Consider the following 25,096-nt stretch of genomic DNA (forward strand, 5'->3'; position numbering starts at 1 on the left):
GAAGATTTATCTCTGTCTCGCAAGGGGATGATAGCAGAGCAGAGTAGAGACCCTGAGATTATAAGATTAAGAGAACAAGCTCTACCAGATGTTGAAATTGAGAAGGTGCCAGTAGGATATTGCTTTGAAAAAGGAGTGTTGATGAGGAAGTGGAGACCACCTACAGTTCCTGCAAGTGATGAATGGAATATTGTTTACCAGGTAGTTGTCCTGAAGGTTTATCGAAATGAGATATTTACTTTAGCTCATAGTGTGCCCTTAGGTGGACATCAAGGGGTAAGGAAAACTGTGGACAAGATTTTAAAACATTTTTACTGGCCTGGTCTAAGAAAAGATTAGGCGATGTTTTGTAAAACATGCAATACTTGTCAGATTGTGGGTAAACCAAATCTAGTTACACCAGTGGCTCCATTACAACCTATTCCAACATTTGGTGAACCGTTTTTTAACGTTATTATAGATTGTGTCGGTCCATTACCAAAAACAAAAACTGGTTATCAGTATTTGTTGACTATCATGTGTACTTCGTCTAGGTTTCCAGAGGCAGTACCACTTAGGAATATAGCAGCTAAAACTGTGATAAAGGCGCTTATAAAATTCTTTACTTATTTTGGATTACCTAAGGAAATACAATCTGATGAAGGCAGTAATTTTATGTCCGGGTTGTTTCAACAGATAGTTTATAAATTGGGAGCTAAGCAAATTACTTCATCTGCATACCATCCAGAGTGGCAAGGTGCCTTGGAGAGGTTTCATTCTACCCTCAAGAATATGATTAGGACATTTTGTGTGGAAAATGAAAGTGACTGGGATGAGGGTATAAACTTACTTTTATTTGCAGTAAGGGAATCGGTACAGGAATCATTAGGTTTCAGTCCATTTGAACTTGTACTTGGGCATAGAGTTAGAGGACCTTTAGCTTTATTAAAAGAACAGTGGATTAGTAAGGAAGTACACACTAATTTGTTGGACTATGTTTTGAAATTTAAGGACAGGTTACATAAAGCTTGTAGCTTAGCCAAGGAAAATTTAAAATTGGCAAGGAGAAAATGAAAACTTGTTACGATAAAGAAGCTAAGATGCGGATATTTAAACCTGCAAATAAGGTGCTGGTTCTTTTCCCAGTGCAAACAAATCCTTTACCAGCTTGATTTCATGGTCTTTATGAAATTGTGTCTAAAATCAATGATGTGGATTACGTGATTAAAAACTCCAGATCGTAGAAGCCCAACACAACTGTGCCATATAAATATGATAAAACCATATTATGAGAAACATTCTGCTACTGTGACTGTTGTGGTTAATGATAATGAGTCTGATCTAACTAGGAACATGATAGATGATTCATCTGAATTTCATTCTAAATCCAACATTGTTTCTGTCAGGTTACCAAGCTCAACCATTCTGGAAAATATTGATGATAAATTAGCACATTTACAGCCAGAGCAGAAACAGCAGATGAAGAAATTAATTTTTAAATATAAGGATTTGTTTCCAGACGTTCCGAGAAGGACTACTATAGCTTCACATTATGTAGATGTTGGAGATACCAAACCCATTAAACAACACCATTATAGGATGAACATAGAAAAATGTGAACTTGCTGAGAAAGAAATTAAATATATGTTGGGGAATAATATTATTAGGCCTTCTAACTCGAATTGGAGTTCACCCTGTGTTGTGGTGTCAAAACCAGACGATAGTATTAGGTTTTGTACGGACTATAGGAAGGTGAATGCGGTAATGAAAACAGATGCATATCCAATTCCTAGAGTAGATGATTGTGTAGATAAAGTTGGAAATGCAAAGTTCCTTACAAAGATTGATTTATTGAAAGGGTATTGGTGTGTACAACTAACGGACAGAGGTAGAGAGATTTCTGCATTTGTAACTCCACCTGGGCTATATGAATATAATATACTTCCATTTGGGATGAAGAATGCCCCAGGTACTTTCCAGAGGATGATTAACTCTGTGATTCAGTGATTGAAAGATACAGATGCTTATATTGATGATTTAGTGACAGGAAATGATACTTGGGAAACACACATTACTGCGGTGGAGAAATTGTTTGAAAGGCTTTCAAAAGCTAACTTAACTATTAATTTAGCTAAGGGTGAATTTGGACATGCCACTGTGACTTACCTTGGTTATGTTGTGGGTCATGGTAAGGTAGCTTCTGTTCAGGCAAAAGTTCAGGCAATTTCAGAGATTCCCTCTCCAACGGGAAAAAAAAACTCTCAGGAGATTCTTGGGAATGGTAGGATAATATCGAAATTGTTTAAAGAATTTTGCAAATGTTGCCCTTCCATTAACTAACCTTTTGAAGAAGATTGAGAAGTTTGTGTGGACAGTGCCTTTTCAAGAAGCATTTGAGAAATTGAAAACTATGACATGTCAACAACCTGTGCTCAAGGCACCTGACTTTGAAAAACCTTTTTCATTAACTGTAGATGCTAGTGATGAGGCTGCAGAAGCAGTTTTAATGGAAAGGAATGAGGGTGATGAGGTTGATCATCCAGTAGCTTACTTTTCTAAGAAGTTTAATAAGCATCAAAGAAACTATTCGACAATAGAGAAGGAATTGTTATCTCTTGTTTTAGCTTTAGAACATTTTGATGTATATGTTAGTACAACTCAAAAAACACTTATTGTTTACACTGATCATAATCCGTTAGTGTTTCTGTGTAAGATGAAAAACAAAAACAGAAGGTTATTAAATTGGAATTTGATGTTACAAGAGTACAATATTGTGATAACTCATATTAAAGGTAAGGATAAAGTGGTTGCTGATTGTCTATCTAGATGTTGATTGTACAATGTAATTTTTTTATGGAGTGATTTTTTTAAACAATTGTAACACCTACTGTATTGGAAGTTGTAAGATGCTATATCATAATACTCTGTGTACTGTGTATATTATAAAATTTATATATATTTTTGTAAATAATTGTTAAAATTTTGTTCTTATCAGAATAATATTTTTTTTGGAGGGAGGTGTACAAGATACGTGGCTATCTTGTACTTGTCACGTGACAGTGGTGTTGAAGATATGCTGGACTTAAGATAATGGTCTTGTGATGGTGGAGTGACATCACTTTCCTGACAGTAGAGGTCATGTGACAGGTGTTTTTTTTACATGGTATAAAAGGAGGACCCCTCCCTGTGAGGAGGGGCAGTTCGTGGTTGGATTTGCAATTTTGACTCCATGCGTAGTCCAATAGTATGATGCAGTTTGGTTGAAAGGTGGAGTTTTATTTAATGCCTAAAGTTTAAAATGTCATTGCCGGCAGTTTCATTACAATGCCGCCAGTTAAAAATCAGTGGAGAGTGAAGATCGGAGTTTGGGAGTTAAAAGATCGAGGGAAGTCGATTTCGACGGTGAAACAGTTTCGAGCTGGTTTGATCCTCATTCAGAAGGAATCCGTTGGCTGTCCCCGTGTTAACCCCTGCACATATTAGCAGAAAGGGTTGGGTACAGTTTTGTAAAGGAAAGGTCAGTGCCTTTAAGCCGTTTCATTTTCATCTTCATAAATTCTCCGGGAAAAATATAGTTCGACTGGGAACTGCAGCAACACGACGTGAAACAGAATTTAAATCATCTAAAAAGTCTCTCCTTTAATGGACTGTAAGCATTTTGAACTTTTGCAGTACTGCTTTGAAGAACTGTTTTTGCAACATCGCTTTAGGAACTGTTTTTGCTTTATTCCTTTCAGAACTGTTCAAGCTGCCGCATAGCAGCTGATTTCCGGTTACGTTAGTTGTTTGTTTACTTTTGGCAGTTTGTTTTTCAGTGTTTAATAATGTTTTATTTGTTATAAAAAAAAACCCTGCCTCACTTATATTTATTGTTGATGAATCCGTAACACCATCTAAGTCCTTAAAATACCGCATTGGATTCACCTCTACAACCATCACTGCCAATGCATTCCATGCACCCACCCCTCTCTGTGTGAAAACGTACCCCTGACATCCATCTTGTACCTACTTCCAAGCACCTTAATGCTCCCTATTGTGAGGCAAAAGCCTCTGGCTATCGGCATAAGCAAAGCATCTCATCTCATCCACCTCTGTCAGGTCACCCTCTCATCCTGCATTGCTTCAAGGAGAAAATCCCAAGTTCACTCAACCTATTCTCATCAGGCATGTTCTCCAATCCAGGCAACATCCCAGTAAATCTCCTCTGCGCTCTCTCTATAGCCTCCTTATCGTTTCCTATAGTGAGGTGAGCAGAAGTGAACACAGTAATCCCAAGTAGAGTCCAATCAAGGTCTTAGAACAGATCCCAACGGAACAGTCATCCATGCAGAATATGAACCATCAACAACCGAACTATGCATTCTGTGGGCATTCCAATTCTGGATCCACAAAGCAAGGTCTCCTTGGATCCCATCCCTTGTTATTTTCTGAATGAGCTCCCAATGGGGAACCTTAGCTAACCTCTTACTGATATCCATATAAAGTACTTCCACTGCTCTACTTTCATCAATGTGCTTTGCTACATCCTCAAAGAATTCAGTCAGGTTCCAAGGCATGACCTGCCCTTGGCAAAGCCGTGCTGACTATCCTGAAGCAGATTATGTCCCTCCAAGTGCTCATAAAACTTGCGTCTCCGGATCTTCTCCAAAGCTTGCCCACCACTGAAGTAAGAATAACTGGACTGTCTCGACTCCCTTTCTTGAACAAGAGAGCAACCTTTACAACCTTCTCCCCACATAATTGATGATGCAAAGATCATCTTCAGAGGCTTAGTAATCTCCTCACTTGATTTATACAGTAGCATGGAGTATATCTCGTTCAGTCCTGGTGACTTATCGAACTTAATACCTCTCAAAAGATCCAGCACATCCTCTTTCTTAAATTCTGTGCACTCAAGTGTTTCAGTCCGCTGTAAGTCATCCCCACAACTTCCAAGGTCTCTTTCACTTGTGAATAATGAAGCAAAGTATTCATTATGTACATCAGAATGTTTTAAATGATCGGCTGATTGAGAAACATCTGTTGAAAATGTAGCGGTGAACTCTAACCAAACCAAGTTGCCGTTATTAGCGACCCCACGGATTTGTTATCTTTGCATGGTGTCCCCTCAGCTCCCGTGATGATTGTTACAAATGTCGGTGATATGTATTCGATCCGTTATTAGCAATCAGCAAATGTACAATCTTGAAGCGATGAATCTGAAGTGTAGCCAAGTGTAGGTTCAGCATATTTGAGAGGATAATAACAAAATATATGATATCCATCAGTCCCCAGCTGTGTACTGCATGGAACAAAGCACAAACATGTAACTGATTCCCTTCGCATTTACCACACCCCGAATGATGCGAACAGTTACCATAAAAAAAATCATAAATACACAATACAGATAGGGAACAGATGCACAGGCTCAGCACTGATACCAGGTCTTCCACCTGAAATATTCACATACTGTCTGTCTTGTTGAATAATTCCAGCATTTTGTTTTATTTATCTCAAAAGCTTCTTTTCCCAGCTTGCTGTTTTCGATGTATGGCAGGTCTACATTGTGCTTAACAAGGTGCCATGTAACTATCTGATATTAGCCAGGTGATAAGTTCAAAGAAACCTTGACTGAGTTTAGGTGATAAAAATGGTCTTAAAGTCCTGCAGGAGAAAATGTCGTGGTTCAGGACAAGATGTCATGATGTTATTTGTGACATTGCATTGTTCGAGATGTCAGTGATTCTATGTAGACTCAAAGCATATATTGCCAGAAGCGTCAATCCCAGATGATGTTAAACTGAAAAGAGAAGAATAGATGTTCCACACTGCGGTAACACTTGTCCATTACTCACCACAACACCACCAGTGGTAGGAGGACAAAGTCCATACACTCCATAGTTTTAGTCTGCTGTAAGTCATCCCCACAATTGTCAAGGTCATTCTGTCGAGAATGTAGCGGTGGGATTCAACCAAGCAAATCTGCCATTGTTGGCGCCATCTGCGGATTTGTCATACTTGCAAGACGTGCCCTCAGCTCCAATAATGATTGTTACAAAAGTAGGGCCTATGTATTGGGTACTTTATTAGTAATCAGCAAACATACAATCTCGAAGCGATGAAACTGCACTGTACCCAAGTGTAAGTTCAGTGTATCTGAGTGGATAATAACAACATATATTACATTCATCAGTCCCCAGCTGTGTACTACAGTGAACAAAGCACAAATATGTAACTGATTCCCTTTGCATTTACTACAACCCCAGTGATGCAACATTACCATAAAAAGTATCATAAATACACAATGCAGGATGCAATGCTGATAGAGAACAGATACATGGCTCCTACACTCAGGCTCAGCTCTGAAACAGGGTCTTCCATTTGAAATATTAACATGCTCACTGTCTTGTTGAATAATTCCATCATTTTGTTTCATTTATTTTGATGATTAATCCCAACTGGCAGTTTTGGACGTGTGACTTGTCAACATTGTGTTTAACAAGGTGTCATATAACTAACTATCTGATAATAGCCAGGTGATATGCTCAAAGAAATATTAATCAAGTTTTGGTGCTAATAATGGTCTTGAAATCCTGCAGAAAGAACGATAGTTGTTCAGGGCAAAATGTCACGATGCTATGTGTGACATTGCGTTGTTCAGGTTGTCAGTGTGTTATTCTTTCGATACAAATCATATATTGACATTGGTGTCAATGCCAGGTGATGTTAAAATGAAAGGAGACGGTGAGAATCAGGTGTGACTGAGAAATCTGTATAATCCAGTGACGAGAGGAATAGAAGCCTGATCGTCAGCAGAAATGATTCAGCCCACACTGCTGGAACAGTTGTCCATTACTCACCACAGCGCCACCAGTGGTAGGAGGACCAAGGCAATGGGTGCTGTCTGTTCAACCTGGCTTGCCATTCCGGAGACTCATCACTCCCGGTCCAGGACACAAGATTGGTTCCTAAAAGGGAATTGCCTGTAATATAGTGAGTAGATAACCCTGGAGAATCCTATCCCAATCTATGTTCCATGGAGAGATTGGAAATGGACATTGTGTGACTGTGGGTGGACGGGCACAGGTGGATCCGGCCATGTCAAGGTTTCAGTGGACAGACCCAAGATGTTTGGAATTCCTTGCCTCAGTTTAAAACCAAAACAGTGTTCTCTTTTAAACCCCAGTGATTGTTTGATCCTCCTGTTATTTTTTTTGTTACAGAGCAGCAAAAACTGATCACATCTGTCCTCAAAATGAGTCAAGGTTCGAGCAGTGGAGGAGCTCCAGTGACATCAACATCGGGAAAGGACACAGGTATTTTGGTGAATTATTTTAATTTATAAATTACTGATTCTGGGTTTAATTCAACGTCGGCAATTCACAAAATGTTTGTGAAAAACTGAGCAGAGAGATGAGAGAGAGTTAACATCTCTGGGGAAACGGTCACTTGTGGAAGGAAACAGTCACTTGTGTCTGCTCTTGCTCCTCTAACAGATTATGATGCACATTAAAGTAGCGAGATTCTACATAACACAAGATATTCTGCAGATGCTGATCAGTTTGAGCAACACACACAAAATATTGGCGGAACTCAGCAGGTCAGGCAGCAACCATGGAGAGGAATAGACATTTGACGTTTTGGATCAGGACCACAAGGAATAGAAAGTAGTGTGACAGTATCTGGAATTACAGTTCCTTCATTTCCAGTCCGATGAAGGGCCTTGGCCCGAAACGTTTATTGTTTATTCTCCTCCATAGATGCTGCCTGACCTGCTGAGCTCCCCAGCATTTTGTGAGTTATTCCAGAGATTGTCTGAGGAAGGGGTTGACCGGGCAGGCAGACAGTAACCCAGAGCAAAGCGGTGGTGATGGACAGTATCAGGAGAGTGATAGTGATGGGTTACTATATTCACCCAGGAATAAGCAGAGTCCTTTGAAAACAGAGAGTATATTAACAGAGACAAGAAAGAGCAGCCTTCAACAGATGGAACACCCCAGCCCGAGTCCGTTTCAGACCGGGATCTGACACCACACTGCGCCCCCTCCTGCCTGCTGTCACATGACACATCATTCCCAGCCCAGGACACAAGAATGGTTCCTTAAAGGGAATTGCGTGTAATATAGTGAGTAGATACCCTGGAGAATTCAGGCACAGTGTACAATCCATGGATAGTGTGGAAATGGACATTGTGTGACTGTGGGAGGACCAGGCAATGTCACGGCTTCAGTGGACAAGCCCAATATGTTTGGAAGTGTTTGCCTCCGTTTAAAAACAAAACGGTGTTCTCCTTAAACCCCAGTGAATGTTTGACCCTCGTTTTTGTTTGTTTCAGAACTGATCACACCTGTCCTCAAAATGGGTCAAGGTGCCAGCAGTGGAGGAGTTCCAGTGATGTCAACATCGGGAAATGATACAGGTATGCTGGCGAGTTATTTTAATTTATAAATACTCTGCTCATTCTGTGTCTGGGTTTAATTCAATATTGGCAATTCAGAAAACATTGGTGAAAACTGAACAGAGATGAGAAAGAGAGTCAACATCTCTGGGGAAAACACAGTCACACGTGGAAGGAGTACAGTTACCGTCTGCTCCTGCTCCTCTGACAGATTGTGATGCACATTCAAATAGCGAGTTACTCCAGAAGACAAGACATTCTGCAGATGCTGAAAGTTTTGGGCAACACAAAGACACACAAAAGATTTGCAGAACTCAGCAGGTCAGGCAGCATCCATGGACAGGAATAAAAATGTGACATTTTGGATCAGGACCACGAGGAATAGAAATTAGTGTGACAATATCTCAAATTTCTGTCCCCTAATTTCCAGTCCGATGAAGGTCCTTGGCCCGAAACGTTGATTGTTTTTTCTCCTCCATAGATGCTGCCTGAGCTGCAGAGTACCTCCAGCATTTTGTGAGATATTCCAGAGATTTGCTGAGGAAGGGATTGACCAGGCAGGCTGACAGTAACCCTGAGCAAGGTGGTGGTGATGGGCAGTACCAGGACAGTCATGGTGATGTGTTACTATATTCCCAGGGATAAGCAGAGACTTTTGCAAAGAGAGATATATTCAAGGGGACAAGAAAAAGCAGCCCTCAACAGATGGAACACCCCAACCCAAGCCCGGCCCACACTGCTGTCACGTGTGCGTTCCCCACACCAGGATATGACATCACGTGTGCACTTCATTACATCAAACTGGCGCTGAGACTGTTGAGCTTTACCGCCAAAGGTAACAATTACCTGAACCACCCAACCCACCACACAGTCAACAGAGGAGTTACACTCTTCCCATTGGTGACATCATTTTCCCGCCAGTAGAGGTCATATGACAGTTTTTTTTTACAGGGTATAAAAGGAGGACCCCTCCCTGTGAGGAGGGGCAGTTTGTGGCTGGATTTGCCATTTTGACTCCATGCCACTGCGTGGTCCAATATTATGATGCAGTTTGGTTGAAAGGTGGGGTTTTATTTAAAGCCTAAAGTTTAAAAGTTCATTGCTGGCAGTTTCGTTACAATGCTGCCAGGTAAAAATTAGTGGAGAGTGAAGATCAGATTTCAGGAGTTAAAAGATCGAGGGAAGTCAGTTTCAATGGTGAAACAGGTTCGACCTTGTTTGATCCTCATTCGGAAGGAATCCATTGGCTGTGCCCGTGTTAACCCCTGCACATATTAGCAGAAAGGGTTGGGTACAGTTTTGTAAAGGAAAGGTCAGTGCCTCTAAGCCATTTCATTTTCACCTTCGTAAATTCTCCAGGAAAAATATAGTTCGACTGGAAACCTCAGCAACACGACGTGAAAGAGAATTTAAATTGTCTAAAACGTCTCTCCTTTAATGGACTGCAAGCACTTTGAACTTCTGCAGTACTACTTTGAAGAACTGTTTTTGCAACATTGCTTTAAGAACTGTTTTCGCTTTATTCCTTTAAGAACTGTTTAAACCGCAGCACAGCAGCTGATTTCCAGTTACGTTAGATGTTTGTTGCTTTTGGGGGTTTGTTTTTCAGTGTTTAATACATTTTTTATTTGTTATTTTTAAAAAAAACCCTGCCTCACATTATATCTATTGCTGCTGAATCCGTAACATATATATGGGGGTATATCCGGGATTAACCATTTTTGTGTTTACATGTTTGTTCTATTTTGAATCGGTGTTTTGGAAAAGGGGAATACTGGATTCTTTTGTCTGATTGGCTTGTGAGTGGAATTCGGCAGCAATGAATATTGTTGAGTTTCTGGCTTTGCCAGAGTTGTTAGCGAAGGTGAAAAAAACTGAGGTGTCTGAGATAGCTAGTAGATTGGAACTTAAAGGTATTTCAAGGTCTACATCAAAGGCTCTAATACAGAGAAAAATCACATCAGACTATGTGGATTCGGGTGATTTTGATGAACCCACTTTAGAGCTGTTTCCAATAAGTAATCTAGAGATGCAGTTGCAACTCGAACAAATGAAGTTGGAACAAAGTAAAGCAGAATTGGAGCGTTATAGGTCAAAAGCTGAAAATAAAAAGAGGGAATTTGAATATGCGATGGCGGAATTAAGGTCTGAGAATCAGTCTTCTGGTTCTAGAAAACCGTTTGTTGTTAGTCAAGAAATTAAATTGGTCCCTCCACTTAGTGAAACAGAAATAGAAAACAGATTTCAGAGTAGCCGAAAGATAAATGGTCAGTGTTGTTGCAGAGTGTACTTAAAGGCAAAGCACAACAAGTTTATATAGCTTTAACTGCTGCGCAAGCACTTGATTATGATATTGTGAAACAGCAGATTTTGAAAGCATACAAATTGGTCCCAGAAGCATATAGAGAAAGATTCAGAAGTTTGAAGAAGTCTGTGGAAAAAACTTGTGGAATTTGCCTATGATAAAGCTGTGCGTTTTGAGAGATGGCTTTCCTCTTTGTAAATGGGGACTGTAATAAATTGAAAGAACTGATTTTAATGGAGGAAGTTAAACAAAGCATCCCTGTTGAAGTAAATACCTACTTAAATGAGAGGGATATTGATACATTGCAGGACTCTGGTAGATTAGCTGATGAGTATGTTTTAATCCATAAGAATAAATTTCCTTGGGGCAGAATTTATAAGAGGAAAAATAACACGGAGATTCAAGGTAAACCAGAAATTAAATTACTAGGTAATGAGAAAGGTAAAGAGGAAGGAAATCCTGTGAAGGAAAGACAGTTTGGTCCTATTTGTAACTATTGTAAGAAACCTGGCCATGTAATAGCAAACTGTTTCCGATTGAAAAAGAAAGAGAAAGAAGCAGTCCAAGATGCTTGCATGCAACATACTGAAACACCTGTAAATTACAGGTTTTGACAAACACAAATGAAGTTTTGTTAGTCTGACCAAATTAAAGGTGGATATGATCATTTTATAACTGAAGGGTTTGTATCCTTGAAAGAAGGGTCTACTCCAGTGCCAATAAAAGTCTCAATCACTGATGTTAGACAGTGTATTGAAGTTTAATGATGAGGTAAATTATATATGAGGTGTTGGGAGTGCCTTTATGCCTGTACATTTGCATAAAGTAAGGGTTAGTTACAGGACTTGTTAAAGTAGGATTACAGCCTAGCTTACCTGTGAAGGATATTTCTTTATTGTTAGGTAATGACTTGGCAGTTGGACAATTTTTTCCTGAAGTGCATTTGACAATGGAGTCAGAGGAACCAGAGATGAATTCTAACACAGATTCTTCCTGTGTTGTGACTAGAGCTGTGGCTAAAAAGATTGATGTGCAGAATGAGGTTGTTACTCATGACTGTTCATCTCAGGATTCGAGTTTTGAGGATGTGTCAGAGACTTCCTTACCTTCATTGTTTGAACAAGATTCTTGCAGTAAGTCTGACTATGAAGATTTATCTCTGTCTCGCAAGGGGATGATAGCAGAGCAGAGTAGAGACCCTGAGATTATAAGATTAAGAGAACAAGCTCTACCAGATGTTGAAATTGAGAAGGTGCCAGTAGGATATTGCTTTGAAAAAGGAGTGTTGATGAGGAAGTGGAGACCACCTACAGTTCCTGCAAGTGATGAATGGAATATTGTTTACCAGGTAGTTGTCCTGAAGGTTTATCGAAATGAGATATTTACTTTAGCTCATAGTGTGCCCTTAGGTGGACATCAAGGGGTAAGGAAAACTGTGGACAAGATTTTAAAACATTTTTACTGGCCTGGTCTAAGAAAAGATTAGGCGATGTTTTGTAAAACATGCAATACTTGTCAGATTGTGGGTAAACCAAATCTAGTTACACCAGTGGCTCCATTACAACCTATTCCAACATTTGGTGAACCGTTTTTTAACGTTATTATAGATTGTGTCGGTCCATTACCAAAAACAAAAACTGGTTATCAGTATTTGTTGACTATCATGTGTACTTCGTCTAGGTTTCCAGAGGCAGTACCACTTAGGAATATAGCAGCTAAAACTGTGATAAAGGCGCTTATAAAATTCTTTACTTATTTTGGATTACCTAAGGAAATACAATCTGATGAAGGCAGTAATTTTATGTCCGGATTGTTTCAACAGATAGTTTATAAATTGGGAGCTAAGCAAATTACTTCATCTGCATACCATCCAGAGTGGCAAGGTGCCTTGGAGAGGTTTCATTCTACCCTCAAGAATATGATTAGGACATTTTGTGTGGAAAATGAAAGTGACTGGGATGAGGGTATAAACTTACTTTTATTTGCAGTAAGGGAATCGGTACAGGAATCATTAGGTTTCAGTCCATTTGAACTTGTACTTGGGCATAGAGTTAGAGGACCTTTAGCTTTATTAAAAGAACAGTGGATTAGTAAGGAAGTACACACTAATTTGTTGGACTATGTTTTGAAATTTAAGGACAGGTTACATAAAGCTTGTAGCTTAGCCAAGGAAAATTTAAAATTGGCAAGGAGAAAATGAAAACTTGTTACGATAAAGAAGCTAAGATGCGGATATTTAAACCTGCAAATAAGGTGCTGGTTCTTTTCCCAGTGCAAACAAATCCTTTACCAGCTTGATTTCATGGTCTTTATGAAATTGTGTCTAAAATCAATGATGTGGATTACGTGATTAAAAACTCCAGATCGTAGAAGCCCAACACAACTGTGCCATATAAATATGATAAAACCATATTATGAGAAACATTCTGCTACTGTGACTGTTGTGGTTAATGATAATGAGTCTGATCTAACTAGGAACATGATAGATGATTCATCTGAATTTCATTCTAAATCCAACATTGTTTCTGTCAGGTTACCAAGCTCAACCATTCTGGAAAATATTGATGATAAATTAGCACATTTACAGCCAGAGCAGAAACAGCAGATGAAGAAATTAATTTTTAAATATAAGGATTTGTTTCCAGACGTTCCGAGAAGGACTACTATAGCTTCACATTATGTAGATGTTGGAGATACCAAACCCATTAAACAACACCATTATAGGATGAACATAGAAAAATGTGAACTTGCTGAGAAAGAAATTAAATATATGTTGGGGAATAATATTATTAGGCCTTCTAACTCGAATTGGAGTTCACCCTGTGTTGTGGTGTCAAAACCAGACGATAGTATTAGGTTTTGTACGGACTATAGGAAGGTGAATGCGGTAATGAAAACAGATGCATATCCAATTCCTAGAGTAGATGATTGTGTAGATAAAGTTGGAAATGCAAAGTTCCTTACAAAGATTGATTTATTGAAAGGGTATTGGTGTGTACAACTAACGGACAGAGGTAGAGAGATTTCTGCATTTGTAACTCCACCTGGGCTATATGAATATAATATACTTCCATTTGGGATGAAGAATGCCCCAGGTACTTTCCAGAGGATGATTAACTCTGTGATTCAGTGATTGAAAGATACAGATGCTTATATTGATGATTTAGTGACAGGAAATGATACTTGGGAAACACACATTACTGCGGTGGAGAAATTGTTTGAAAGGCTTTCAAAAGCTAACTTAACTATTAATTTAGCTAAGGGTGAATTTGGACATGCCACTGTGACTTACCTTGGTTATGTTGTGGGTCATGGTAAGGTAGCTTCTGTTCAGGCAAAAGTTCAGGCAATTTCAGAGATTCCCACTCCAACGGGAAAAAAAAACTCTCAGGAGATTCTTGGGAATGGTAGGATAATATCGAAATTGTTTAAAGAATTTTGCAAATGTTGCCCTTCCATTAACTAACCTTTTGAAGAAGATTGAGAAGTTTGTGTGGACAGTGCCTTTTCAAGAAGCATTTGAGAAATTGAAAACTATGACATGTCAACAACCTGTGCTCAAGGCACCTGACTTTGAAAAACCTTTTTCATTAACTGTAGATGCTAGTGATGAGGCTGCAGAAGCAGTTTTAATGGAAAGGAATGAGGGTGATGAGGTTGATCATCCAGTAGCTTACTTTTCTAAGAAGTTTAATAAGCATCAAAGAAACTATTCGACAATAGAGAAGGAATTGTTATCTCTTGTTTTAGCTTTAGAACATTTTGATGTATATGTTAGTACAACTCAAAAAACACTTATTGTTTACACTGATCATAATCCGTTAGTGTTTCTGTGTAAGATGAAAAACAAAAACAGAAGGTTATTAAATTGGAATTTGATGTTACAAGAGTACAATATTGTGATAACTCATATTAAAGGTAAGGATAAAGTGGTTGCTGATTGTCTATCTAGATGTTGATTGTACAATGTAATTTTTTTATGGAGTGATTTTTTTAAACAATTGTAACACCTACTGTATTGGAAGTTGTAAGATGCTATATCATAATACTCTGTGTACTGTGTATATTATAAAATTTATATATATTTTTGTAAATAATTGTTAAAATTTTGTTCTTATCAGAATAATATTTTTTTTGGAGGGAGGTGTACAAGATACGTGGCTATCTTGTACTTGTCACGTGACAGTGGTGTTGAAGATATGCTGGACTTAAGATAATGGTCTTGTGATGGTGGAGTGACATCACTTTCCTGACAGTAGAGGTCATGTGACAGGTGTTTTTTTTACATGGTATAAAAGGAGGACCCCTCCCTGTGAGGAGGGGCAGTTCGTGGTTGGATTTGCAATTTTGACTCCATGCGTAGTCCAATAGTATGATGCAGTTTGGTTGAAAGGTGGAGTTTTATTTAATGCCTAAAGTTTAAAATGTCATTGCCGGCAGTTTCATTACAATGCCGCCAGTTAAAAATCAGTGGAGAGTGAAGATCGGAGTTTGGGAGTTAAAAGATCGAGGGAAGTCGATTTCGACGGTGAAACAGTTTCGAGCTGGTTTGATCCTCATTCAGCAGGAATCCGTTGGCTGTCCCCGTGTTAACCCCTGCACATATTAGCAGAAAGGGTTGGGAACAGTTTTGTAAAGGAAAGGTCAGTGCCTTTAAGCCGTTTCATTTTCATCTTCATAAATTCTCCGGGAAAAATATAGTTCGACTGGGAACTGCAGCAACACGACGTGAAACAGAATTTAAATCATCTAAAAAGTCTCTCCTTTAATGGACTGTAAGCATTTTGAACTTTTGCAGTACTGCTTTGAAGAACTGTTTTTGCAACATCGCTTTAGGAACTGTTTTCGCTTTATTCCTTTCAGAACTGTTCAAGCTGCCGCATAGCAGCTGATTTCCGGTTACGTTAGTTGTTTGTTTACTTTTGGCAGTTTGTTTTTCAGTGTTTAATAATGTTTTATTTGTTATAAAAAAAAACCCTGCCTCACTTATATTTATTGTTGATGAATCCGTAACACCATCTAAGTCCTTAAAATACCGCATTGGATTCACCTCTACAACCATCACTGCCAATGCATTCCATGCACCCACCCCTCTCTGTGTGAAAACGTACCCCTGACATCCATCTTGTACCTACTTCCAAGCACCTTAATGCTCCCTATTGTGAGGCAAAAGCCTCTGGCTATCGGCATAAGCAAAGCATCTCATCTCATCCACCTCTGTCAGGTCACCCTCTCATCCTGCATTGCTTCAAGGAGAAAATCCCAAGTTCACTCAACCTATTCTCATCAGGCATGTTCTCCAATCCAGGCAACATCCCAGTAAATCTCCTCTGCGCTCTCTCTATAGCCTCCTTATCGTTTCCTATAGTGAGGTGAGCAGAAGTGAACACAGTAATCCCAAGTAGAGTCCAATCAAGGTCTTAGAACAGATCCCAACGGAACAGTCATCCATGCAGAATATGAACCATCAACAACCGAACTATGCATTCTGTGGGCATTCCAATTCTGGATCCACAAAGCAAGGTCTCCTTGGATCCCATCCCTCATTATTTTCTGAATGAGCTCTCCATGGGGAACCTTAGCTAACCTCTTACTGATATCCATATACAGTACTTCCACTGCTCTACTTTCATCAATGTGCTTTGCTACATCCTCAAAGAATTCAGTCAGGTTCCAAGGCATGACCTGCCCTTGGCAAAGCCGTGCTGACTATCCTGAAGCAGATTATGTCCCTCCAAGTGCTCATAAAACTTGCGTCTCCGGATCTTCTCCAAAGCTTGCCCACCACTGAAGTAAGAATAACTGGACTGTCTCGACTCCCTTTCTTGAACAAGAGAGCAACCTTTACAACCTTCTCCCCACATAATTGATGATGCAAAGATCATCTTCAGAGGCTTAGTAATCTCCTCACTTGATTTATACAGTAGCATGGAGTATATCTCGTTCAGTCCTGGTGACTTATCGAACTTAATACCTCTCAAAAGATCCAGCACATCCTCTTTCTTAAATTCTGTGCACTCAAGTGTTTCAGTCCGCTGTAAGTCATCCCCACAACTTCCAAGGTCTCTTTCACTTGTGAATAATGAAGCAAAGTATTCATTATGTACATCAGAATGTTTTAAATGATCGGCTGATTGAGAAACATCTGTTGAAAATGTAGCGGTGAACTCTAACCAAACCAAGTTGCCGTTATTAGCGACCCCACGGATTTGTTATCTTTGCATGGTGTCCCCTCAGCTCCCGTGATGATTGTTACAAATGTCGGTGATATGTATTCGATCCGTTATTAGCAATCAGCAAATGTACAATCTTGAAGCGATGAATCTGAAGTGTAGCCAAGTGTAGGTTCAGCATATTTGAGAGGATAATAACAAAATATATGATATCCATCAGTCCCCAGCTGTGTACTGCATGGAACAAAGCACAAACATGTAACTGATTCCCTTCGCATTTACCACACCCCGAATGATGCGAACAGTTACCATAAAAAAAATCATAAATACACAATACAGATAGGGAACAGATGCACAGGCTCAGCACTGATACCAGGTCTTCCACCTGAAATATTCACATACTGTCTGTCTTGTTGAATAATTCCAGCATTTTGTTTTATTTATCTCAAAAGCTTCTTTTCCCAGCTTGCTGTTTTCGATGTATGGCAGGTCTACATTGTGCTTAACAAGGTGCCATGTAACTATCTGATATTAGCCAGGTGATAAGTTCAAAGAAACCTTGACTGAGTTTAGGTGATAAAAATGGTCTTAAAGTCCTGCAGGAGAAAATGTCGTGGTTCAGGACAAGATGTCATGATGTTATTTGTGACATTGCATTGTTCGAGATGTCAGTGATTCTATGTAGACTCAAAGCATATATTGCCAGAAGCGTCAATCCCAGATGATGTTAAACTGAAAAGAGAAGAATAGATGTTCCACACTGCGGTAACACTTGTCCATTACTCACCACAACACCACCAGTGGTAGGAGGACAAAGTCCATACACTCCATAGTTTTAGTCTGCTGTAAGTCATCCCCACAATTGTCAAGGTCATTCTGTCGAGAATGTAGCGGTGGGATTCAACCAAGCAAATCTGCCATTGCTGGCGCCATCCGCGGATTTGTCATACTTGCAAGACGTGCCCTCAGCTCCAATAATGATTGTTACAAAAGTAGGGCCTATGTGTTGGGTACTTTATTAGTAATCAGCAAACATACAATCTCGAAGCGATGAAACTGCACTGTACCCAAGTGTAAGTTCAGTGTATCTGAGTGGATAATAACAACATATATTACATTCATCAGTCCCCAGCTGTGTACTACAGTGAACAAAGCACAAATATGTAACTGATTCCCTTTGCATTTACTACAACCCCAGTGATGCAACATTACCATAAAAAGTATCATAAATACACAATGCAGGATGCAATGCTGATAGAGAACAGATACATGGCTCCTACACTCAGGCTCAGCTCTGAAACAGGGTCTTCCATTTGAAATATTAACATGCTCACTGTCTTGTTGAATAATTCCATCATTTTGTTTCATTTATTTTGATGATTAATCCCAACTGGCAGTTTTGGACGTGTGACTTGTCAACATTGTGTTTAACAAGGTGTCATATAACTAACTATCTGATAATAGCCAGGTGATATGCTCAAAGAAATATTAATCAAGTTTTGGTGCTAATAATGGTCTTGAAATCCTGCAGAAAGAACGATAGTTGTTCAGGGCAAAATGTCACGATGCTATGTGTGACATTGTGTTGTTCAGGTTGTCAGTGTGTTATTCTTTCGATACAAATCATATATTGACATTGGTGTCAATGCCAGGTGATGTTAAAATGAAAGGAGACGGTGAGAATCAGGTGTGACTGAGAAATCTGTATAATCCAGTGACGAGAGGAATAGAAGCCTGATCGTCAGCAGAAATGATTCAGCCCACACTGCTGGAACAGTTGTCCATTACTCACCACAGCGCCACCAGTGGTAGGAGGACCAAAGCAGTGGGTGCTGTCTGTTCAACCTGGCTTGCCATTCCGGAGACTCATCACTCCCGGTCCAGGACACAAGATTGGTTCCTAAAAGGGAATTGCCTGTAATATAGTGAGTAGATAACCCTGGAGAATCCTATCCCAATCTATGTTCCATGGAGAGATTGGAAATGGACATTGTGTGACTGTGGGTGGACGGGCACAGGTGGATCCGGCCATGTCAAGGTTTCAGTGGACAGACCCAAGATGTTTGGAATTCCTTGCCTCAGTTTAAAACCAAAACAGTGTTCTCTTTTAAACCCCAGTGATTGTTTGATCCTCCTGTTATTTTTTTTGTTACAGAGCAGCAAAAACTGATCACATCTCTCCTCAAAATGAGTCAAGGTTCGAGCAGTGGAGGAGCTCCAGTGACATCAACATCGGGAAAGGACACAGGTATTTTGGTGAATTATTTTAATTTATAAATTACTGATTCTGGGTTTAATTCAACGTCGGCAATTCACAAAATGTTTGTGAAAAACTGAGCAGAGAGATGAGAGAGAGTTAACATCTCTGGGGAAACGGTCACTTGTGGAAGGAAACAGTCACTTGTGTCTGCTCTTGCTCCTCTAACAGATTATGATGCACATTAAAGTAGCGAGATTCTACATAACACAAGATATTCTGCAGATGCTGATCAGTTTGAGCAACACACACAAAATATTGGCGGAACTCAGCAGGTCAGGCAGCAACCATGGAGAGGAATAGACATTTGACGTTTTGGATCAGGACCACAAGGAATAGAAAGTAGTGTGACAGTATCTGGAATTACAGTTCCTTCATTTCCAGTCCGATGAAGGGCCTTGGCCCGAAACGTTTATTGTTTATTCTCCTCCATAGATGCTGCCTGACCTGCTGAGCTCCCCAGCATTTTGTGAGTTATTCCAGAGATTGTCTGAGGAAGGGGTTGACCGGGCAGGCAGACAGTAACCCAGAGCAAAGCGGTGGTGATGGACAGTATCAGGAGAGTGATAGTGATGGGTTACTATATTCACCCAGGAATAAGCAGAGTCCTTTGAAAACAGAGAGTATATTAACAGAGACAAGAAAGAGCAGCCTTCAACAGATGGAACACCCCAGCCCGAGTCCGTTTCAGACCGGGATCTGACACCACACTGCGCCCCCTCCTGCCTGCTGTCACATGACACATCATTCCCAGCCCAGGACACAAGAATGGTTCCTTAAAGGGAATTGCGTGTAATATAGTGAGTAGATACCCTGGAGAATTCAGGCACAGTGTACAATCCATGGATAGTGTGGAAATGGACATTGTGTGACTGTGGGAGGACCAGGCAATGTCACGGCTTCAGTGGACAAGCCCAATATGTTTGGAAGTGTTTGCCTCCGTTTAAAAACAAAACGGTGTTCTCCTTAAACCCCAGTGAATGTTTGACCCTCGTTTTTGTTTGTTTCAGAACTGATCACACCTGTCCTCAAAATGGGTCAAGGTGCCAGCAGTGGAGGAGTTCCAGTGATGTCAACATCGGGAAATGATACAGGTATGCTGGCGAGTTATTTTAATTTATAAATACTCTGCTCATTCTGTGTCTGGGTTTAATTCAATATTGGCAATTCAGAAAACATTGGTGAAAACTGAACAGAGATGAGAAAGAGAGTCAACATCTCTGGGGAAAACACAGTCACACGTGGAAGGAGTACAGTTACCGTCTGCTCCTGCTCCTCTGACAGATTGTGATGCACATTCAAATAGCGAGTTACTCCAGAAGACAAGACATTCTGCAGATGCTGAAAGTTTTGGGCAACACAAAGACACACAAAAGATTTGCAGAACTCAGCAGGTCAGGCAGCATCCATGGACAGGAATAAAAATGTGACATTTTGGATCAGGACCACGAGGAATAGAAATTAGTGTGACAATATCTCAAATTTCTGTCCCCTAATTTCCAGTCCGATGAAGGTCCTTGGCCCGAAACGTTGATTGTTTTTTCTCCTCCATAGATGCTGCCTGAGCTGCAGAGTACCTCCAGCATTTTGTGAGATATTCCAGAGATTTGCTGAGGAAGGGATTGACCAGGCAGGCTGACAGTAACCCTGAGCAAGGTGGTGGTGATGGGCAGTACCAGGACAGTCATGGTGATGTGTTACTATATTCCCAGGGATAAGCAGAGACTTTTGCAAAGAGAGATATATTCAAGGGGACAAGAAAAAGCAGCCCTCAACAGATGGAACACCCCAACCCAAGCCCGGCCCACACTGCTGTCACGTGTGCGTTCCCCACACCAGGATATGACATCACGTGTGCACTTCATTACATCAAACTGGCGCTGAGACTGTTGAGCTTTACCGCCAAAGGTAACAATTACCTGAACCACCCAACCCACCACACAGTCAACAGAGGAGTTACACTCTTCCCATTGGTGACATCATTTTCCCGCCAGTAGAGGTCATATGACAGTTTTTTTTTACAGGGTATAAAAGGAGGACCCCTCCCTGTGAGGAGGGGCAGTTCGTGGCTGGATTTGCCATTTTGACTCCATGCCACTGCGTGGTCCAATATTATGATGCAGTTTGGTTGAAAGGTGGGGTTTTATTTAAAGCCTAAAGTTTAAAAGTTCATTGCTGGCAGTTTCGTTACAATGCTGCCAGGTAAAAATTAGTGGAGAGTGAAGATCAGATTTCAGGAGTTAAAAGATCGAGGGAAGTCAGTTTCAATGGTGAAACAGGTTCGACCTTGTTTGATCCTCATTCGGAAGGAATCCATTGGCTGTGCCCGTGTTAACCCCTGCACATATTAGCAGAAAGGGTTGGGTACAGTTTTGTAAAGGAAAGGTCAGTGCCTCTAAGCCATTTCATTTTCACCTTCGTAAATTCTCCAGGAAAAATATAGTTCGACTGGAAACCTCAGCAACACGACGTGAAAGAGAATTTAAATTGTCTAAAACGTCTCTCCTTTAATGGACTGCAAGCACTTTGAACTTCTGCAGTACTACTTTGAAGAACTGTTTTTGCAACATTGCTTTAAGAACTGTTTTCGCTTTATTCCTTTAAGAACTGTTTAAACCGCAGCACAGCAGCTGATTTCCAGTTACGTTAGATGTTTGTTGCTTTTGGGGGTTTGTTTTTCAGTGTTTAATACATTTTTTATTTGTTATTTTTAAAAAAAACCCTGCCTCACATTATATCTATTGCTGCTGAATCCGTAACATATATATGGGGGTATATCCGGGATTAACCATTTTTGTGTTTACATGTTTGTTCTATTTTGAATCGGTGTTTTGGAAAAGGGGAATACTGGATTCTTTTGTCTGATTGGCTTGTGAGTGGAATTCGGCAGCAATGAATATTGTTGAGTTTCTGGCTTTGCCAGAGTTGTTAGCGAAGGTGAAAAAAACTGAGGTGTCTGAGATAGCTAGTAGATTGGAACTTAAAGGTATTTCAAGGTCTACATCAAAGGCTCTAATACAGAGAAAAATCACATCAGACTATGTGGATTCGGGTGATTTTGATGAACCCACTTTAGAGCTGTTTCCAATAAGTAATCTAGAGATGCAGTTGCAACTCGAACAAATGAAGTTGGAACAAAGTAAAGCAGAATTGGAGCGTTATAGGTCAAAAGCTGAAAATAAAAAGAGGGAATTTGAATATGCGATGGCGGAATTAAGGTCTGAGAATCAGTCTTCTGGTTCTAGAAAACCGTTTGTTGTTAGTCAAGAAATTAAATTGGTCCCTCCACTTAGTGAAACAGAAATAGAAAACAGATTTCAGAGTAGCCGAAAGATAAATGGTCAGTGTTGTTGCAGAGTGTACTTAAAGGCAAAGCACAACAAGTTTATATAGCTTTAACTGCTGCGCAAGCACTTGATTATGATATTGTGAAACAGCAGATTTTGAAAGCATACAAATTGGTCCCAGAAGCATATAGAGAAAGATTCAGAAGTTTGAAGAAGTCTGTGGAAAAAACTTGTGGAATTTGCCTATGATAAAGCTGTGCGTTTTGAGAGATGGCTTTCCTCTTTGTAAATGGGGACTGTAATAAATTGAAAGAACTGATTTTAATGGAGGAAGTTAAACAAAGCATCCCTGTTGAAGTAAATACCTACTTAAATGAGAGGGATATTGATACATTGCAGGACTCTGGTAGATTAGCTGATGAGTATGTTTTAATCCATAAGAATAAATTTCCTTGGGGCAGAATTTATAAGAGGAAAAATAACACGGAGATTCAAGGTAAACCAGAAATTAAATTACTAGGTAATGAGAAAGGTAAAGAGGAAGGAAATCCTGTGAAGGAAAGACAGTTTGGTCCTATTTGTAACTATTGTAAGAAACCTGGCCATGTAATAGCAAACTGTTTCCGATTGAAAAAGAAAGAGAAAGAAGCAGTCCAAGATGCTTGCATGCAACATACTGAAACACCTGTAAATTACAGGTTTTGACAAACACAAATGAAGTTTTGTTAGTCTGACCAAATTAAAGGTGGATATGATCATTTTATAACTGAAGGGTTTGTATCCTTGAAAGAAGGGTCTACTCCAGTGCCAATAAAAGTCTCAATCACTGATGTTAGACAGTGTATTGAAGTTTAATGATGAGGTAAATTATATATGAGGTGTTGGGAGTGCCTTTATGCCTGTACATTTGCATAAAGTAAGGGTTAGTTACAGGACTTGTTAAAGTAGGATTACAGCCTAGCTTACCTGTGAAGGATATTTCTTTATTGTTAGGTAATGACTTGGCAGTTGGACAATTTTTTCCTGAAGTGCATTTGACAATGGAGTCAGAGGAACCAGAGATGAATTCTAACACAGATTCTTCCTGTGTTGTGACTAGAGCTGTGGCTAAAAAGATTGATGTGCAGAATGAGGTTGTTACTCATGACTGTTCATCTCAGGATTCGAGTTTTGAGGATGTGTCAGAGACTTCCTTACCTTCATTGTTTGAACAAGATTCTTGCAGTAAGTCTGACTATGAAGATTTATCTCTGTCTCGCAAGGGGATGATAGCAGAGCAGAGTAGAGACCCTGAGATTATAAGATTAAGAGAACAAGCTCTACCAGATGTTGAAATTGAGAAGGTGCCAGTAGGATATTGCTTTGAAAAAGGAGTGTTGATGAGGAAGTGGAGACCACCTACAGTTCCTGCAAGTGATGAATGGAATATTGTTTACCAGGTAGTTGTCCTGAAGGTTTATCGAAATGAGATATTTACTTTAGCTCATAGTGTGCCCTTAGGTGGACATCAAGGGGTAAGGAAAACTGTGGACAAGATTTTAAAACATTTTTACTGGCCTGGTCTAAGAAAAGATTAGGCGATGTTTTGTAAAACATGCAATACTTGTCAGATTGTGGGTAAACCAAATCTAGTTACACCAGTGGCTCCATTACAACCTATTCCAACATTTGGTGAACCGTTTTTTAACGTTATTATAGATTGTGTCGGTCCATTACCAAAAACAAAAACTGGTTATCAGTATTTGTTGACTATCATGTGTACTTCGTCTAGGTTTCCAGAGGCAGTACCACTTAGGAATATAGCAGCTAAAACTGTGATAAAGGCGCTTATAAAATTCTTTACTTATTTTGGATTACCTAAGGAAATACAATCTGATGAAGGCAGTAATTTTATGTCCGGATTGTTTCAACAGATAGTTTATAAATTGGGAGCTAAGCAAATTACTTCATCTGCATACCATCCAGAGTGGCAAGGTGCCTTGGAGAGGTTTCATTCTACCCTCAAGAATATGATTAGGACATTTTGTGTGGAAAATGAAAGTGACTGGGATGAGGGTATAAACTTACTTTTATTTGCAGTAAGGGAATCGGTACAGGAATCATTAGGTTTCAGTCCATTTGAACTTGTACTTGGGCATAGAGTTAGAGGACCTTTAGCTTTATTAAAAGAACAGTGGATTAGTAAGGAAGTACACACTAATTTGTTGGACTATGTTTTGAAATTTAAGGACAGGTTACATAAAGCTTGTAGCTTAGCCAAGGAAAATTTAAAATTGGCAAGGAGAAAATGAAAACTTGTTACGATAAAGAAGCTAAGATGCGGATATTTAAACCTGCAAATAAGGTGCTGGTTCTTTTCCCAGTGCAAACAAATCCTTTACCAGCTTGATTTCATGGTCTTTATGAAATTGTGTCTAAAATCAATGATGTGGATTACGTGATTAAAAACTCCAGATCGTAGAAGCCCAACACAACTGTGCCATATAAATATGATAAAACCATATTATGAGAAACATTCTGCTACTGTGACTGTTGTGGTTAATGATAATGAGTCTGATCTAACTAGGAACATGATAGATGATTCATCTGAATTTCATTCTAAATCCAACATTGTTTCTGTCAGGCTACCAAGCTCAACCATTCTGGAAAATATTGATGATAAATTAGCACATTTACAGCCAGAGCAGAAACAGCAGATGAAGAAATTAATTTTTAAAT

The 25,096-nt window shown here is 39.6% G+C and overlaps 1 protein-coding gene across 1 annotated transcript in view; it reads left to right on the plus strand.

Moving 5' to 3' along the window:
• LOC132387289 (uncharacterized) overlaps nt 1-25,096 on the plus strand; it is a 71,004-nt gene that overhangs the window by 17,046 nt on the left and 28,862 nt on the right. Inside the window, exons 5-8 of the mRNA XM_059959650.1 lie at nt 7,182-7,274; nt 8,294-8,377; nt 18,990-19,082; nt 20,102-20,185. Coding sequence (XP_059815633.1) covers nt 7,182-7,274; nt 8,294-8,377; nt 18,990-19,082; nt 20,102-20,185 — 354 coding nt within the window. The remainder of the gene's footprint in view (nt 1-7,181; nt 7,275-8,293; nt 8,378-18,989; nt 19,083-20,101; nt 20,186-25,096) is intronic.

This window comes from Hypanus sabinus, unplaced genomic scaffold, assembly GCF_030144855.1.
Source record: "Hypanus sabinus isolate sHypSab1 unplaced genomic scaffold, sHypSab1.hap1 scaffold_170, whole genome shotgun sequence".
Lineage (NCBI taxonomy): Eukaryota > Metazoa > Chordata > Chondrichthyes > Myliobatiformes > Dasyatidae > Hypanus > Hypanus sabinus.